Source organism: Anopheles moucheti, chromosome 2 (assembly GCF_943734755.1).
Source record: "Anopheles moucheti chromosome 2, idAnoMoucSN_F20_07, whole genome shotgun sequence".
Classification (NCBI taxonomy): Eukaryota; Metazoa; Arthropoda; class Insecta; order Diptera; family Culicidae; genus Anopheles; species Anopheles moucheti.
In genome coordinates, this window is record NC_069140.1 from 36149884 (window position 1) to 36168405 (window position 18522).

At 42.1% G+C, this 18522-nt stretch overlaps 1 protein-coding gene across 1 annotated transcript; it reads left to right on the forward strand.

The window, feature by feature from the left end:
* Positions 1 to 15689: 15689 nt before the first annotated feature.
* On the forward strand, positions 15690 to 16379 carry LOC128303875 (uncharacterized). The gene has a single exon (XM_053040958.1). It carries the CDS (start codon positions 15690 to 15692, stop codon positions 15921 to 15923), a length of 234 nt encoding a protein of 77 aa, XP_052896918.1. The 3' UTR covers positions 15924 to 16379.
* Positions 16380 to 18522: the final 2143 nt, after the last annotated feature.

The following is an 18522-nucleotide window of genomic DNA, read 5'->3' on the forward strand; positions in this document are numbered from 1 at the left end:
CAAATCTTGTGCGAATGTTTGTGAAACGCTCCACACGGATTCCATGTTTTGTTCTGCTCTGTTTTGCCTCGTTGATCGGGTATGGCGAGGAAAAACGAAAAAAAAAACAAGGTTCAGGCAAGCGTCCTTAAGCGCCCGCCCGATAAGGACGAGCTGTTTGTAGTTAGTAAGTAGTAGAAAAAAAAAGACAAAGAAAAGCGATCCGAGACGGTTTGCAAAGGATGCGTTTGCAAAAACCGTGTAGAGTGTAATGTAGCGCGGTTAGTTGTATGCGGATAGTTTAAGAAACGGCAAAGCAGAAGAAGAAAAGAAGAAGAAGGGAGAAAAACCAACAGCCAAGTACAGTGCGCAGAGTATTAGGGGCGTAATTTATTACCTTTATCTTATAACTATGTGTAAAGTATGTATATCATCCATGCGACACCATTTGCCGATAGAAGTGTATAAAATGGTCAACAGGTGAATGAAACACAGCACAAGAAAAGGGAGGGGGAGAAACCCCCCAGTTAAACGGTGGCCTATTGTTAACTTATTGTCAGCTTACTTATTCGTTTCGGTTGCCAATTTCACGAGTGAGCTAGTGTGTGTGCGTCTCACTTGTTCTCATGCGTGAAAGTGAGGTGAGTGCGAGTGTTTTTTTTTTGTATCTTGTTGTGAACTATTTTCTTGTCTTAAATGTTTCATTTAAGCCATGGAAGGATAAAATAAGCACAAACGTAGAAAACAAAACGTTGGGACGAAGATTACTTAAGGAAATATTTGTATAAAAAAAAACCCGGCGAAAAGCAACAAAATCGAATGCGAACGAATTATTTATTAACTAAGTGCGAACGGCGACTAAACAGGTGGCAAATGAAACGGATCGAAATTGACGTTGACGTGTTTGCAATTACAGCAAGATCCTCGTACACGCTTTGAGTAATGAGCGGAAAAACCGTAAGCAAACCAGAACCCGTGATATCTAATATTAGAAACTCTCTAAATACTACTCTTTATCGTCTGATATGTTTGTTTGTTTGTTTGTTTTTATTTGGAGCTGCTGGATAATAGAGCTTTGCGAAAAATGAGAAAGTGATCTTTACCGCTTCCAGTCTGTCAATAGGAAAAGGCTCCTAATGCTGTGTGTTGAAAACTGAATGCAAACAAGTCTAACAGCGGTAGGAAGCATGCTAAACAAAAGCAGAACGCGCGTTGCGAGGAGAAAAAGAAACAAATACACTTAGACAGGTAGTAAATGTTTGTGGTAGTCACGTTTGCGCTAGCAGACCGCGTAGCTAAAAGGGGGTTTGCTTGGGCACATTTTAACAGTGAAAGGAATTTAATGAATGAAATAAAAACGAAAAGCTTCTGTAAATAGTAACAACATAGTAACATTGTATGCCTTTGTGTTTTTTTTTTGTTTAACATCCGAATGTATTAGCATAGGACAAACATCGTTTAACGTATTACTGCAGTTACAGTGTATTTTTCTTTGATTTGTGAAACATTTCATTACGGTTGGTGTCTTTGCTTGAAATATTTCATCGTGCATTCGCTTGAGTTGAATCAAACGTTTCAATACGTCCCACAATTGCCCGCATGCTGCAGAAGACAGAGATTGTGCTGGGTTTTCAACAATAACACTAAAACATTCAGCTCAGCTATTAGTACTGATATTTGATTAATTGTTTGGGTTAATCAAATATAGTACGAGCTTCAAAAAGTTTTCAAATATAATTCAGCTTTTCGTCCGGAACTTGACAAGCACAAGGCAACACTCTCATCATTTTTGAGCGGCTGGTGATGTGTACTATAAGTTAGCTGAACTGTTTGGCGGAGCAGACATTATAATGGAGGCGTACGGCGGAAAGATACCATGCGCTGAAAATGGCGGACTACCAGGAAGGTGCTCGCTAGTGACCCTTTTTCGGCATGAAATGTTGAGGAGTACAACGAGTTTGCAGGCTGAATTAAGCAAAGCGAACTTCCCGCAGAGTGGATGCACCTGGCGATGAAGGAGAGCAGTTGTAGTCCGAGTTTCCTGGAGATCTGGATTGGTGACCTGGTCACGTCAGCATTTTGAAAGGGCTAACAATAAATCGAACTCGACTGTATGGAATTTTTAATAAACAATAAACAAACCATTCATAGTGTTCTAGCTATTCCTGATGACAAAAACCATCAACAAAGAAACGCATGAAATATTTATTTATTTATTACTCCAGTATGACGACTATCGTCGTATTAAAAACGAATGGAACACTTGGTAGAATTACATTTACTATGTAGTAAAATTAAATACGAGCGTCTAAGAAAATTTATCAAACAAAACTCTTAGAGATAAAGCAAAGCCTTAAAAAGGTTAAAGTTTAGCAATTCTTTCACACGTTAAGCTATACCAGAATGGGATTTATCCAAAGGAAGCAAAATTTGGGTTTAAATTTGGTTCGCTCATAAGTGGAACTATTTAGGGTCACTTTTGGGAGGATCAAAATCGGTTGCAAATAGTACCCTAAACCCAAATTATGCTCCCTTAGGCATGCGACATGATCCGCCGTTGCTCTGAGGATTCATGAATCTTTTAAGATTGCTGATTTTATTACTCTTATCAAAAGATTGCTTAAACACAACACTAATGTCGTATGTAACAATATGAATTAAATAGAAGATTATGTAATTATTTACTACATTGTTTATATTCATACCTCTTTTATTATATTTATATTATTTATACAAAATGTAAAATCAATAGATCATTCCATCATCATAAAAAAATCCATCATCTTAACGAAACCCATCCTGTAACTCGTGCACGATATTGTATCTGAAACCCTTGTAAAACGCTTAATATTGTATTTATTGCATATCCAACGAGATCTAATGGCAAATTAAGGAATTTCGCAATGTGCTACCACTGCGTAAATGATTAATTACCGTGAAAAAGGATACTGAAACTGTCGATAAACATGACACTTAAGATATTCTTCCCAAAACTATTAAATCCGTTCCTACGTCGCTTACGAAGGTCGTACGGGATGCCATCACCATGAAACTGATAGCCACATGAAGTTATACTCATTTTACTTATTGCCTACCATATTTATTCCCCTTTCATTTCCGCTGCTGAGTATTTACTCTGGGTGATTTTTTTCCCTTAATTTTATGTGTTTTTGGTGCATAAATGATGAATGCCTTCACGAATGATATTATTTCACTGGAGGAGGGGAATGGAAAACCCAAATAGACCCGATATCCATCATATGTTGTAACGGAGTTTTTTCGGGACCATGTTTCTACTCTTCATCATCGTTACTTCACGCGTTAACAATTAAAAAGAAGCATCAATTTAATACTGCTTAAAACCATCTCAGCACACCAATGAAGTACATTGAATCCTACTTCGGCCTAATGTTTCCACCTACAGCGAAGCATTTGCCACATTAAATCCCTTTAATTCTCCTTCCAAAAAACGAAGCCCCAAACAACTTGTTGGTCGGCGCTAAACCAATTGTTTACATTTGCCGGCATTAAAGACCATTGTCGACGATTAAACTGTTTTTATGGACGTTTGTTGGACGATGTTCGCTTTGCTTTCCCCGCTCGCAGCTCGGACACTCTGGCGACTCTTGGGACATGATGGCGAGTAAGTTATGGCGCGAAACTGAAGCAACAGCCAATCCACACATTGATGGCAATATTTTCGGAGTGTATATGTATTACGGATAAAAGCAAAAAATAGTAATAGTCCGCTGAGAGTAAACTGAGCAAGGCGAGTAGAGCGAGCACCGATGCGCTGTTGGATGTAGTGATGGGCAAAATGTGTCTTTTCATGGCTAGCGTGATCTATTTCTTACTCGACGAAATGAAAGGTTTTTTTTCTACTTTCGATTATTTGGATGTTATTAGAAAGGGTATTGACAAGCTTGTTTATTTTATTATTGTATTAACTTAAACATGTTTTGAATTTATCTTATTTAATTATTTTTTTTTCTTCAATTATCTGTTTACTTTTGTTTTATTTATATGTGTAACTTTTGATTGATTTATTTAAATATTTATTTATTTATTTATTTAGTTATTATTCGATATTGGCAACTCTTATACAGTTTGTACCGTTTAAATAGCAACACTTTGGACATCGAAATTGGGGAATATTGCTATCTCAATCCATTTAAAACGACCGTTGCTTATTTGTGGTTCTAATATTATTTACTTCACGGCGAGTTAATCGCACTTGTGGCATTTCCCACCTGCCATCTCTACGACCGTACGTAATACTGTGAGTAAACAGATACAGAAACAGCGGAGAGTCTCTCTTCGGTACGATGTTGTTGATGGTTCTCGCCGCTACCAGATGAAGTCAGTACGCGTTTGGCAGTCTTCCGAATCAGTTCGTTACGCACAAACCCATCGTCGTGTCGTATGGAAGCGCGATAGTTCGTAGTGGTCGTCGTCTGATAAAAAAGTGTCCCAAGCAACAAGCAACAAGTAGCATGCGCTAACCTCGTGCGATAGTTATACCGATGGAAGTGGAAAACACATTTAATGCCTGCACCTTTCCGCGAATGGATTAAACGCAACGTGTTCCGCGAAGGGGATTGGCATTGACCGGGAAAATGGTCCCGTTTGCGAATACCAGTGATATCATCAAGTGAATTAGACCGGTTGAAAACCGCCGGGAGGGAAATCACTCCCACGTGCATTCCACCAAAAACGTTGCAAAGTGCAGGTTCGATGTGTTTGCACGCCGTTTAGTGAATCTCGCGTTCGTGGAAGCAAAGTGGAAAAAAGCACAGTCTTTTCGACAAAGTACAAAGTGGTTTTCGGGTCGGAAAATTCCTTTGCCAGCTTGATAGATTTTGATTAATGGACCACCATTCAATAGCAGCCGGCAAAACTCATCACCGCGGTGACGTACTCGTAATGGGGGGCTGGCACTAGAAGACAACGGCAACAACGTGCCGGGACATTGGGCGCTGTGGAAGGCGAAATAATTTGGTAAGTAACGAGGCCTGTCGGATGGGCATCACGACGGGAAGGAAGACACGCCGGCGGCGTCAGCCGCAGAGTGGTGCCGTAATTGAAGTCAACTTCATTTTAAGTCATTTCTCCCGTGCCACCCATTTGCACCTTCCCCCGCGAACTACGGTTTAGCGCGGTGATGATGAACATTCGTTACGATCGAACATGCGTTTCTAAAATTAACATTTTAAAACGTTGCAAGCCGGGTCCATATTCGACACCACTTGGAGCACCGGTGGATGGAAAGACAAAGGTTAATAAACGCATTATCATACCAAGGATGGCATCGGGCGCTGGTTCGCGAGTCCTGGAAATGTTTTTATCTTCGAGCTCGAGCAACCGTACGTAAAAGACTGGGCGCCTCCATCGAATCGCTGACAAGACAAGACGCAGCGCGTAATATTCCCCACGCGCATCAAATGTATTAATGTTGTTTGATGGCAGGTGATTGACGGTGCAGTTTTTTGTTCCCTCACCCACCCCTCCACTCCCCCCCCCCCCCCCTCAGTTACAGCGAATTATCAAAGCTGTGTTCCATGTCGTTGTCAATAAGTGTTAATTCTCTTTTGATGAATATGAGATTGAAAAGGATTTTATCTTTTTGCCTACTTGCGTTCGATTTCCACCAGTTAGCAATCAAACATCTTGCGCACCTTTATTTCACACTCGAAAACTAATTTTATGCGTGGCATTGAATTGAAATTTTTGCCCCTACTTGCGTATGTGCGATACATGGTGGAATTTGATTAAATTCTCCCCTTCCTACCATTTCCGTGACCCCTGCCTGTGAAGGGCAATTTTGCCATTTTTCTTCATCACATCGTCCAACCATTGCGTGCGTGCGTGCGTGTGTGTTTCCGGCCGATGTTCGATGGGCTCTCCCTACCGACATGCGTAAGATCGTGCCAGACGAACCAGTCACGGTACGACAAAACGTTTCATTGCTATACGCTGCTGCTATATAAACGTCCCACCTGTGGGGTGATTTGATAAATTGCTCCGGCAAGCCTTCGCAGGAGGGCGTTCAAGACGAGCGTTAGCGTTAGCGTTCGCCGGGTAATCCAATCACGTTCCAAAGCTCTAAATTCCACCTGGAGATCGTCGGACGGCGCGGGGGGAAAGGTGGAGTCGCTTGCTAACAAAACGGTGCCGCACCATTGTTTGGTGCGAATGAATAAGCGAGGCTTCATTCAACTGGTTTACATGGCACTGACCAGCAAACGACCTGCCGTACATCGGCGTGTACCAAGTGCCAATTCACAATCACCTCGATTCGATAACGTATGCCACAATCCACTTAATGGATTCCTGCTGTGTGAGAATACATGAGTTTGATGTTCCAGGTTGGTGAAACGGAAGCGAAACAAGTTTTTTTTTAGTTTAAGTAAATTTAACGGAGTCGTCCCAATTATTTATTGCAGGATTGATTTAAGGAAAACAGCACTCTAACACTGTGGCCCGTTGAGAGTGTTGATGTTTAGATTTTTTTAGATTATTTTTCTTTTAACCTGTGGCATAAGCTTTTATGCAATATATTGTTATATTTGAGCTATGACATTAACAATCATGTTTTAACTTCCTTTACTACTAAAATTGTATCTTTTCCACGGCCGATGATCGATTTTTTAGAAACCATGTTATTCCATATTTATTCCTCTTCTAAAGGATCCATTTTTCAAGTACATTTCTGGTTCATGCAATAAATCCCACCATACTTCATATGCCTAAGATATGAAGAGTGTTGACTTAGCGTTATCTTATGGGTTGAGGTGTGTTGGTAGCAGCTTCACGACAGGACCGATCCAAAATCCCATCCGGATCAATCCTCCGTACAGCTTAAATAAAGCGAAAGAATGCCAGAAATGGCAGGTCTAAGCCTTTTGAGGTTATTGTACCGATGATGATAAAGAAGAAGACCAAGGGTTGTCAAGTGAGACATATATAAACAAATGCAATAACAATTACTTAACATATTTAACGATATCCCTGCAGAAACCCGCACAAGAATTGGACCACAACAAGCAAAAGGAATAAAATAAGTAAACTTATTCGACAACGATCTCTTTTGCTGCCTGTTTCGGTACGTGCATGGTGCATGAAATTGATGTTCTTAATTCTATTGCCTCTGTTAGAATCCGAGAACGGATCGTGTGACGGTTGTGTCGTGCTGTTCTTCCGTTTTGCGCTCGACACGTGATTTCCGGCGGAACACCGATGAATACAATGTATGAAACAATGCACCTTAAGCAGCACGCTGGTGGAGATAAAATCGCATCCAACCGGTCGAATCGTCAAGCTCGTTATAGAAGAACTACTGGTAGCGATCTTTCCAATCATTGTTACCGTCCTACTAAAGGGCAATTGGACGTGTATCGTAAATTGAGTTGTGCGGCGAAGCAATAGCAACCGCAACAACAATACACAGAACGTTATCATCCAACGGTACGGTTTTATGGCAGACTTTCCCCTTGGTGGAAACTTCTTGGCACAACACAATTGAATTCCAGCACCATACTGACGTACCGCGTTTTTTTTTTCGTGTTATCTCATGCTCACGGGCATTTTATCACTCGCCGGCCAATCGTTTGCGTGGGCTAGGGATTGGGTTGGGTTTTTTTTTTTGGGTGTGCTTCCGTTACGATTGTTTCCTCTATTTTCGGACCCACCCTCGCGTTGATGGTGCGAGAGGTGGAAAATGCGTTGATGAGAAAAACGTTCACTTTTGGGGATCATTAACGGGCTTGCGGAGCACAGTGGTGTACAGCCACAAGGGGGAAGCAAACCTTGCCTGCCCGTGTTTGCTTTTCAAATGAACGTTCATTTTGCACCTTTTGCAAATTATGGTACGGTAAGGCGTATCTTATCATGTAGCCATACTTATCACTCGAATAGGTTTAGCTTGGTATTGTTATTTCTTCCCTTCAATATCCTCCATCATGCTCAATTATGACCATCGTGCAACACACTGTGCGTCGAAAACGGTGGTGTGGATACGGACAGAACAGAAAGATACTCATCGATGGGAAGACGCTAACGATCATCGTGGGAACGAATGTGGGGCTTTTTGTGCTGCATTACTTATGCCAGCACGCGAACGGTCAATCGGGAATGGTATTTCGGACGCGGCCACATTTGGTGGAAATTTCGCTCTCAAACATTCCGTCGCGTGCGCATCCCGCCGGGCGGCCGGGGACGGACGGACAATCGTTTGCAAAGGAATTTTCAAACCTTACCTCCAAATTCTCTGCATAATTTGTGCCGCCAGTTTGCGAAGATTGTTTACTACAGTGGGCTTGAATGGAGGTGGCCGAATTGATTGCACGCAATGAGGCTGGAGGTTTTGTTTGCTTCCAGTGGAATGTTTTACTCTGGAAAATATTTTAAACACCAGCTACGGCACTCCATCCATTTTGCCGACGAACGTACCCACCCACCCACCCACCGAGTGGTACAGCGGAAAAGAAGAAAAGCGAATGTCGATCAACCGTAGAAAAGGAACCGCGCTGAGCAGGAAAATTGATGCCTCTCTGCCCATCTGGGCATTGCGCGTTTCGGCCGCGTTTATTTCATCTTCACCTTTGGGCCACTCGTGCCCAAAGCCTAAAGCGCATTCGTCTGAATGTAATTCCACCGTTGATGATCTTTGACCGCTAGCCGGCACATTCCACGCTATAAAACAACAATTCCGGCCATTTGATACATCGAACTAAACCGCGCGGGTGTGCGAACGTTTCCAATTAAAAAGCGCTAAATGTTGAGCTCAAATCATGAATAATGTAACCAGGAAACCTGCTTCTGCTCAACCTCTACCTGGCCGCACGAAAAGTTTGTGCGCCACCGTTTCGGAAGAGGTCGAACATCCGAGGTTTGTTCGCCGGTTGCGGCACTTTCAGTTTATGATTGTAAAAGTTTTTGCCCACTTTTCGCCCAACGAAACCGGACGCTCAGCTTACTTCCAAGCGGTACGAATGTTTTACAGCAACTTACGGCCCACTCGACAAAAAGCGAACGGGATACGGGAAGTGCTGCCCCCGGGTGTTCCGGTTACTTGCCAATTTGTGCGGAATGCATCGATTTGAGTGATTGCTATCGTGTCCCGGTTGCTAGCAGTTACCTTCCAAGAAAAATGAATCTTAAAGCATTCGCAAAACACTGCCGAGAATGAAGCGGGTGCGCCAAAAACAAAAAATGAGTTTGTTTGTTCATCTTCCTAATAATGCTATTTTACGAAGCGGCACCAGCGTTGGTTCCTAGCGCCGTGTCACACTTAATGACGCTTGGTTAAAGTTTACAGACCCGTCCCGGGCATGATCGATGGCATGAGCTATTGCTCCCCGGGCATCCAGGCTATGCTCCACGAACGCGAATCGATGTCATTATTTTCCGGACCATACCCCCACGTTTCGTTTCGTGAGAATGATGGGCTGACTGGTTTTTTCCTTTCCCTTTTTTGCTTCAAAACTTGCGACGACGTGATGGTTCGGCAAAGAAGCTACCGAACCGATAGGGACGAGTATCCTACAACAGACAAAATCACATTACAAACGCTCGATTGAGTAATGCTGCTTTCCAGTGAAACGTACAGCAATCGCTCAAGAGGGAAACAAGTAGGCTTTGTGAAGCGTTATTGTATTGAACATCCGCGTACCCGCGTTTTGGGGGAAATCAAACATAAATCGCATTTCCCAGCGATTCGAAACATGAAACAAATCGGTCGAAAGCATAAAAGACTCCTTCGCCATTGTTGATCTCAAGCCTCTTGCCACGCATGAGAAATTGCTTCAATTTTCCATCGGAACTTCACGCACAATACTCCTCGCGTAAGGGATGTTTTTATGCGCCGATATCTTACCCATTCAGTAGAAGATAATTTTGCGAAGTAATAAACATAATTAACTCACATTTCGTTTCGCAAATCAAACGTTACGGTACGGTTGGGGCTGTTGCAATGGAAAATAGCTAGCAGCAGTTCCGGGAAATGCTAGACACCGCCCGACGCCGTTCGACGGAAGTGGTGACAAATCAAACAGCAAGCAAATCTGGTCGGTAAAAATGGTACCAGCCAATCATCGGTTCACCTACCGGGACATCTGCCTCGAGAGCTTAGCAGAGCGACACATGGCGAAAACGAGCATCGTATTTGCCGGTGATGAAAATTGTTACGACGTTTCCATGGTAACAGAAAATGTTTTGTTTTGTTTGATGCAGGTGTATCTACAGCAAAACCTAACATCTTTTCTCTTGTTTAAGCTTTTATAAAATTCGTCGGGACAATTCTTCGTACCTAGAATTTTAGCATAATGGAAATCTTCCATTTAGCATAATGGATAGCCTTTTGAATTCAATACCTTTGCGCTGGCTGCTTAGCAGATTAGTTCAACTTTCTTAGATTACTTTGGCCTTGCCTTCTCCATCGCTTTGATACGCTCCAGGTAGAGGATGATTAAGGAAAATATATTCCGCAGACGCCAAAGAAGCTCAAACGGTGAAACTGTTTCCCAACATTAATTAATCATTCATTACCGAAGAGTTCCTTGGCGTCGAATGCCGCCCGTCGGCTACATAGAATAGGAAACATACCGTGCACGTATCTGCAATGTTCATCGGTAAAAGACTGACAACATTAAATTTCCGATTGGGTCTCTGCGTGCTTTGCGTTTGAACAGAGCCTAATTTGCGAACAACGAAAAAATCTTTTAACATGGAATAGCTATAGGAACCATGCCCAAATGTTTGTGCGAGTGAAGTTCAAAATACACGTGGGATAAAATATTCGTTAGCACGAAACAAGGAAAACTCTGCACAGCTAATATTAGATTTAACAGCAAAAAAGTTATCTGTTCTGATTCGACTTGTTCGGAATGAACACGAGAGAAAGTAATTTATCCTGCTACGCCGGTGCTTCTCGGTTTAATTTACATCTTTTACATGCAACCACCACGTGGCGCTTGACGATAGCATTTAAGGATAAGAAAACGCTACGTGGCTGAACGAAAGCCAGGCGCTTACACCCGGTATGTCTTAATCAGCCTAATCCTTCCTGATTAGCCCCGATACCGGCGAACGGACGGGAAAGCTGATGCGTTTTGCGATGTTTCCTTTGGGACATGGAACCATTCGTCGGGGAACTCCCTCCTAAACTGCGATCGGGTGGATTGGCTCGATAGGATTATTAAATTTGTGTCTGCTTTCGCGCAACGGAACATCAATGAGTCGGACAGGGCATGAGTCAATAAGGGGCAGTGGCAAGGTAGATATGGTTTCTGGGTGATTGATTGTGCTATTTAGCCTTGTTAGATATCCGCGGGAAGATATCACAAACCAAGGTCGTCAGGTATTGCGACACTGCCGATAAGTGGATGGTGGGCAAGCGTTGAACGATGTAGAAATACTAACAAAGGTGGGAAGAACATCAGCGAGTGATTTATGTTTTAATTAATGTTTCTTAGCAGTTTAAATGTTTAGGTTTTGATGACATTCTGATGGAAATTTAATTTGAAATGTGTATTTTTGTACATAATTCTTAGTTTCATTACATGCAATCATCACAAAGTCATTTTTGCACAAATAATATCTTGTTTATAACTTTGCTAAAAATAAAATAATTATAAAAATAAAAAATAAGTAATTTTATAATAAAAATAATTATAAAAAATAAATAAGTAGATAACATGTATGAAAAAAGATGAAATAGTAGAAAAAAAACTTTGGTAGAAATAATTTAGACTAGTTTCATTTTTTAGCTATTATTTATCCAAATGCCCTTTTTGACTTGATCAACCTGCAGTACATTGACGTGCTAGATTACCCACGTGTCATGGACATTAAACCAAACGTTTCACTCCGTGTTTATCAATTTACCACCAATTAAAAGGAATGTTGCATTCGAATCGAAGTAAGCGGACGACGCAACTGCAACGCACGCTGCTCTGTTAGCACCATTAAAACAGTCGCAATTGCATCAATCCGTAGCAATCGGTTTCAATTTAAAACTCATCACATTTCCGCCTCGACAGCATTGCACTAGTTGCGGTGTGTGCTTTTTGCTGCTGCCTGTTGTGCAGCTTGCTTCGAATCGTTACTTCGAAATGTTGCGTCTGCAATTCAGAGCCCATGATTCCTTGGTTTATTGACCAGCTCAATAGGTCATGCTCATTCCAGTTGTAACTGGTGTCCGGCAGAGGGCATCTCCTAAAAGGCGTTCATAACTTATGCACGGTTCATATTCTGGTACTGATTGTGTGCAAAAGTCACTATTTCAATCAGTGTTCGATCTTGATTACCTAGTGTTCATTAATAATTGTCACGTTTCTTTGAACATTTTTGGGTATTGAAATACATTGCGCTTGTTTCACTGCCTCTAGGAGGAAGGACGTAATTTGATAAACGTTTTACAATATTGTTCGAGCATATAAAAACGTAAAAGATGCTTGAAAGTTTTATTATTGTACCAACATTGGGGGTTTATTATTGTTTTTCTTGGTTTGCAAAATAATAACAGCAAACAGAAGAATAATAAATTTCTCCACAAGTATATCAAAAGCTCGTGTACCTTCGATCGCATTAATTCAAACAGCAGCCTATTTGCCCATTCAAAAAACTGTCCAAAGAAGACGAAAATCCTCCCACAGATATAATTTATCATTCATTCCTTCCCGGGAACAACAAATCTCGCCTACGGAAAAGACACGCAGAGCGATCCAGAGTTTGAAACGATGGTTACGATGAATGGTCGTCCCAGGCTCGATGGACTCCACCTTTAGTTCATGGAATTGCATGAATATTGAACATGACATCTCGAAACTGACCATTAGTTCAGCTACATATACTACTGCTCTTTAAATATGTACTATTGCGTTTCTCAAAATGATAAACCATATATTTCATCGCTCATCGGTTCAAGATAATGCCCAATTTTATTAAACCTCACGGCATTCATCAAAAAAGCTCGTTTTCAAAAACACAAACATTACATGATGTCTACTATGCACAAGACACCATGACGACAATCCTGCTCTGAGAACTCCGCAGGCCAAGCAATCACACACAGAAAAGTACTCCACCGTTAGAGGGGTCGGTCTGTGTTGGTTGTAAATGTTTTTCCATGCCCGCGAGCATTTGTTTGAAGCTTTTGCCGGTTTTCACTGTTGTTTTGCTGTTGTTGGCCGGGTAAAACGCAAAGAGCAAAACAAGGTACGGCAGCACCGGCCTATTTATCCTCACCCGGGTTCTCTACCGTTCTCTGCGACCGGTTACGGGTGAACCGCCACATCACAGCCGGTCCGTTTGAGCAGCGGAAAGGATTTAGTCTACCTTTTAATTAATATCCTTTCGGCTGGGACCACTGCAGATGCGATCGTGTATAAGCCGGTGTGAATTATTTCCACACAAATTGAATGTTACGCAATAAGTAATTAAAAAACTTCCTTCTACCGGTGATCCTTGTTCGGGTTGGTGGACCTGAAAGGTCTGGGCTCCTCGGTATCCCATCATTTCATGTAAATCCACAAAGGCGTGTCGGTGCTGGATCGTTGTTCTTGCGTAATGATACCCAAGCCCCATACCCTGCACACAGGGTATTCCCGAGCATTAGGAATTATTTCGCTTATAACATACCGGAATGATTTCGGTGACCCACTTTTGGGGGATGAGTTTAGCCCAACTTTATTCCACACTCAATGCATGCTAATATATGCAGGAAACCTGCCTTTTTCTCTCTCTCTCTCTGGCTTCAACAAACAATAAAGTAGAAACAAAACCAATGCAAACTTGTTTGCTTTATCGCTATTTCAATTATTTTGCGATCCCACTCAAACTCCAAACAGTCTTTAAATAAACAATTTCCCTATCCCCCAAAAACGGTCGCTTCCCCAAACAGGCACACACGTACATTAGCGGTAAGCCGACAGTGCTCAGTGCAAACATCCGACTCCATTACCGGTTCGGTTCTGTGGTGTGTGTGTCGGTGGGTGGGTTTTTTATTCGTTCGCTTCGTCTGAATGATCTTAACCACAGGTGTGCGAGCTAACGGCGAAGTATAAGCAAGGAGATCATGTATCTCGTTCAACCGGTCCAATATCCTACCACGCATCATCTGCTGGAGCAATGATTTATTTTGCACTGCTCGTGGCACTTCATTATCCACCAATTCGTAACGAAACCGCACAACAATATCAGCACAACGCTCATTAGTGTGCTTTCACTTTCCTTCGGGGAGCGTACAACATTCTTTATGCGTAAAATTGATGTGAAGCAAAACCCGGCGGAATGCGTTCAGACACGTACCCAACGAAATGAATCGTATTGTTCGCGCACAACATTGTGTGCGGTTGATGTGTAGGTGGCGATTTGTCAATTGTTGTATCATTTGTTAGGCAACATGATGAGCAACAGCTAATGCACTAAATCAATGGTTGGTCACAACTGTCAAGGACACGTTTTCCCCCGGGGGAAATGATGGCTTTATTGTTAGCAAGCTTGTAACAATGTATCTTTTACAAACACTCACAATACTCAACTTGGTACTTTTTTTTTTAAATAACAACATTGTGATACAGTTTTTGTTCAAGGAGTTGTTTAATGAAATTCATATTGCACAAGACTTTCTCGCCACAACACAATTTCTCTACATTTAAACCCAGCAACGAATCGAGCCAATTTTAGATTACCTCGTCTAAAACGAATTTAAATACGGTTCGTTGATAGTAGTCGTAAATAATGTAAAATCTGGACTATAAGAACAGCATTCCTCTTTAACTATTGACCTAACTAACTATAACTATGTGACCAAGTCTTGTCTCGTTGGAAAATTACGGACTGCGTATGTCTCATATCCTGGCAGTCTATCTTTCAATCATACTGTCAAACAAATTACCTGAGTTCGAACAAAAATCGACGACCAATCGGTTCGACTGCTTGGAAGCAATTAATAATATATGAGTTAGATTACACGTCTTTTACTTTATTTACCCGTAGATGGATAGTCAGTCCTGCCAGTCGTCTAACCAATGAATATTTGAAAGTTCTGACATTCTTGTCCGTAATTTACAGACGATGTCAACGGTGGAAGTTTGCTGGAGAGCTGCTTGCTTATTTACTTATTTAGGTCATGGCCTACTACAGGAGTCCTCTAAACAGATCAAGGTCGAGTGTCGTCGCATGACAGTTCATTATCTCGCTATTTTTGCCACGCCTCCTCTGTCCCTGTAGACGACCTAAAAGGACGTTACGGGCTGGGTGTTATTCTCATGACGTGACCAACCCACCGGAACGTGATGAGTCTAATTCAGCCTTCCAAAGACCTTCTACGTTTGAAATATGTTTGAAAATATAAAATAGGTTATAGGTTAAAATAGGAACATATGATATAAAATAGGTTATTTGTATCATGGTTTTGTTTTGATTTGTTTTCCCAACAGATGTTTAACTATCGCACCGGTATGATCCATTGCTGCATTCTATACTCAAGCCACGCGTGAATTTCACCCAATCTACGAGATTCCGTAACGTCCATTCACACTGGTTAACGCGCCAGCCGGCTGTGCTTTGCCGGTGTCTGGTTAATCTCAAACCGTTGTTCACCCGCCGGAGGTGTGCAGTTTGATCGGCTTGACCGATACGCGGCACGGTACAACCAACAACACGAGCTAAAAGTGGCGCCAAAAACGCATCTAGCAACACCGCGCGAAATGGAGGGCGAGGTCAGCGTGCTGCTGGTCATTACCGTGATCATCGGTACGATCCTGATGACCTCGCTGCTGGCCTGCTACATCTGCGTGTTCCGGCAGCTGTGCTGCTCCCGGGACATGGACCTCGACCGGAGCTACAGTACGCGGGGCTCCAAGCGAACGCTGCGCGACAGCACCAACCTGGCGGAGATCACCAACATCACCAGCCAACAGACGGAAATCGAGAAGGTTTAGCTAAGGGCGGGCGAAGAGGCCATCACTTCGCTCTAGGAGACAAACGAAAAACCCAGTGCCAAAGCGGACGCAACTGTCGATGCCAGGTTAGGATCACGTGTCCATCAGCTGTAAATATTGCTACTATTCACGTTGGCCTTCCACCCGATATCCCGTCCGATTTGTCGTTGTTCGGAAACCTTCTCGTGCGTGTCACCATATCACTCCCTACCCGAACGATGGTGGGAGGACACCTTCAAGCCGTACATATATTCTAGTCACCCTTGTTAAACCTTCCTCAAAACGACTTTTAGAACAATGTTTTACAGAACATCAATGTCAATGGCATTAGGCATTGTGTAAAGAAACCTTCACGATCACGATCAATGTTTGTATGGATGTATTGTGCAAGTGTATTTTTGTATAGCTGTAGTACAGCAAAGTAAATGTTGGAAAACGGAAAAGTAATTCGCGTTCGAGCAAATAAAACATGTTAAAGGCTATCTGTTTTCACAAAACAAAACACCAAAATGCTTTGCTCATTGTTTTAATCGAAAGAATGTCTTTTTTGTGAAGGAAATAATGGATGATAAGGTGTAGGATATACAAGAACTGCAAACATAAAATTTCAGACCATGGAAGTCTTTAACGACTTTATTGATAACATTCAGAATAATTCCTAATCGTACAGTGTGTAACATGTTTCGTATATTGCATTTTTTTTGTAACAAAACGTAGACGAGATAAGTAAATAAAATGGTTTAAAATTAAACACATTTTAAAACGTTTATCGAATACATTAAAAACGTTTAAGAAATGTCTTTACATTTGTTTATGCGTGGTGATCCTTTCCATGCAACGACATTTAACGTCCAGAAGTAAAAATTTGGACAATCAAATTTCTGATTACTTAATCATTTTTAATTTATTTAAGCTGGAGAATATAAAGCAAAAGGAAAAAAAGGGGCATAAAAAAACTAATGCTTGTATTATTATGCTATGAACTGTACTACCATATTTTAAAATGGCAAAGCCAATACCAGCTTTCTCTACATGAAATCTTCTAAATGCACTCAATGGAGGTCCTAATACAATGATGAACTCTACCATATGTACGATGAACTCACTCACGTACCACAAATGAGACTCGCGTGTTCCGATATGTTGGTCATGTCATTAGAATGATACAGGACGATCAATATCGTAAAGTCATAAGTAGGCCGTAAGCTGACGGTTCTACTAATAAATTCTAGCTACGTGGACAGTGGAAGGATGGAAGACTCCAATTGAGCTAAAGTGATGGCGTTTATGCGTCCGACAGAAAGGTCGGCATAAGGGCTCAATGTTTTTTTTACGAAGCTCGAAAGTGTGCGGTTTATATTCCTTCTGCAACAGGTTGTAGCGTCGAATAAGGAAGAACAGTTTTAAAATACAATTACTTCGAACGATTTTTTAGCTTAGCTTTAATTTGTTTTAAGGTTTGAGAGTGTTTTGAACACTGTTTGGCATACGGGTTGATCTGTTCATCGTTATCGGAATTTACCCAGCATCGCGCCCATGAAAAACCTCAGTATGGAGATTAAAAAGAGTAATAAACGTACAATACATACTATTTAATGATCGGTACCTTACAGTACGAAGGTGGTCTATTTGCGGTAGGCATTAACTACATGGCTGAACCACAATGAACCTTGGTTACGGTTAACCATCGTCACCGTCGTAACCACCTTCCGAACGCTTCGGCGCATTATTTCGTCTAATGTTTGCCCAAGGTGGCTTGGTGGCACGCACAAAATGGTGCTTCGGAGCAGATAAAACAATGCACCATTCAACATACGCCTACCACCACCGGTTCGGTGCGATAAAATTGGACTTGATTAAAACACATAAAGCGCTCCCTAATCACCGACCGCCCTGTACGAACCGAAAATTGATAACAAAAAAAAAAGCAAAAAAAGGTAAGATATGCTTGTTTACCCTTGTGCGACCACATTCAAATCCAGATTTCACCGCCCGAAAGTTGATTAACCTCTCGCCCGTCAGAGGGGAAAACCGCCTAACCGCACGGAAGGGATGGCGTTGTTTTCATGCCATCCAATGCCATGCCGGGAAAATGGGAACCCCCATTTACATCTTCAATGCCGTAATCGATACGTTGCCGTGTGCACAAACGGGACCGGGAGGCACAAACCGTTTCCACCTCCGGTCGATCATGAGCTGTCCAAACCGGTCGTTCCGGGGCGGCACACCTATGATGGTTCGGTTGAGCTACCGCACTGCTCCTGACATGATGGGCCATCCAACATTACTGTCTGCCCAATAAATACAGCACACCCATACAGGTGCCGATTCCTGGAAGAGGCGAGAGACGAGAAGAAAGCACTCGGATTGTTGCACAGATAAAAGCATATACACTGGCGTTTGACAGCTTCATGTGGTTTCCTCGACAGTCCTCCTAAAGCGAAGCCTCAACTCACCTTCATTGCCTTGGCACTGCCTGGAACAAATAGAACCCGAACATCGCAAAGAAAGCATTACACCGAGTGTCTTATCACATCGCATGGGCCTCCCCCATGCAACATCGTTTGGGCGTTTGTTGTAACACTCCAACAACTGATGC

What these genes read in the sequence shown, in the direction of transcription:
- LOC128303875 (XM_053040958.1), top strand. Translation starts at nt 15,690, where the DNA reads ATGGAGGGCGAGGTCAGCGTGCTGCTGGTCATTACCGTGATCATCGGT.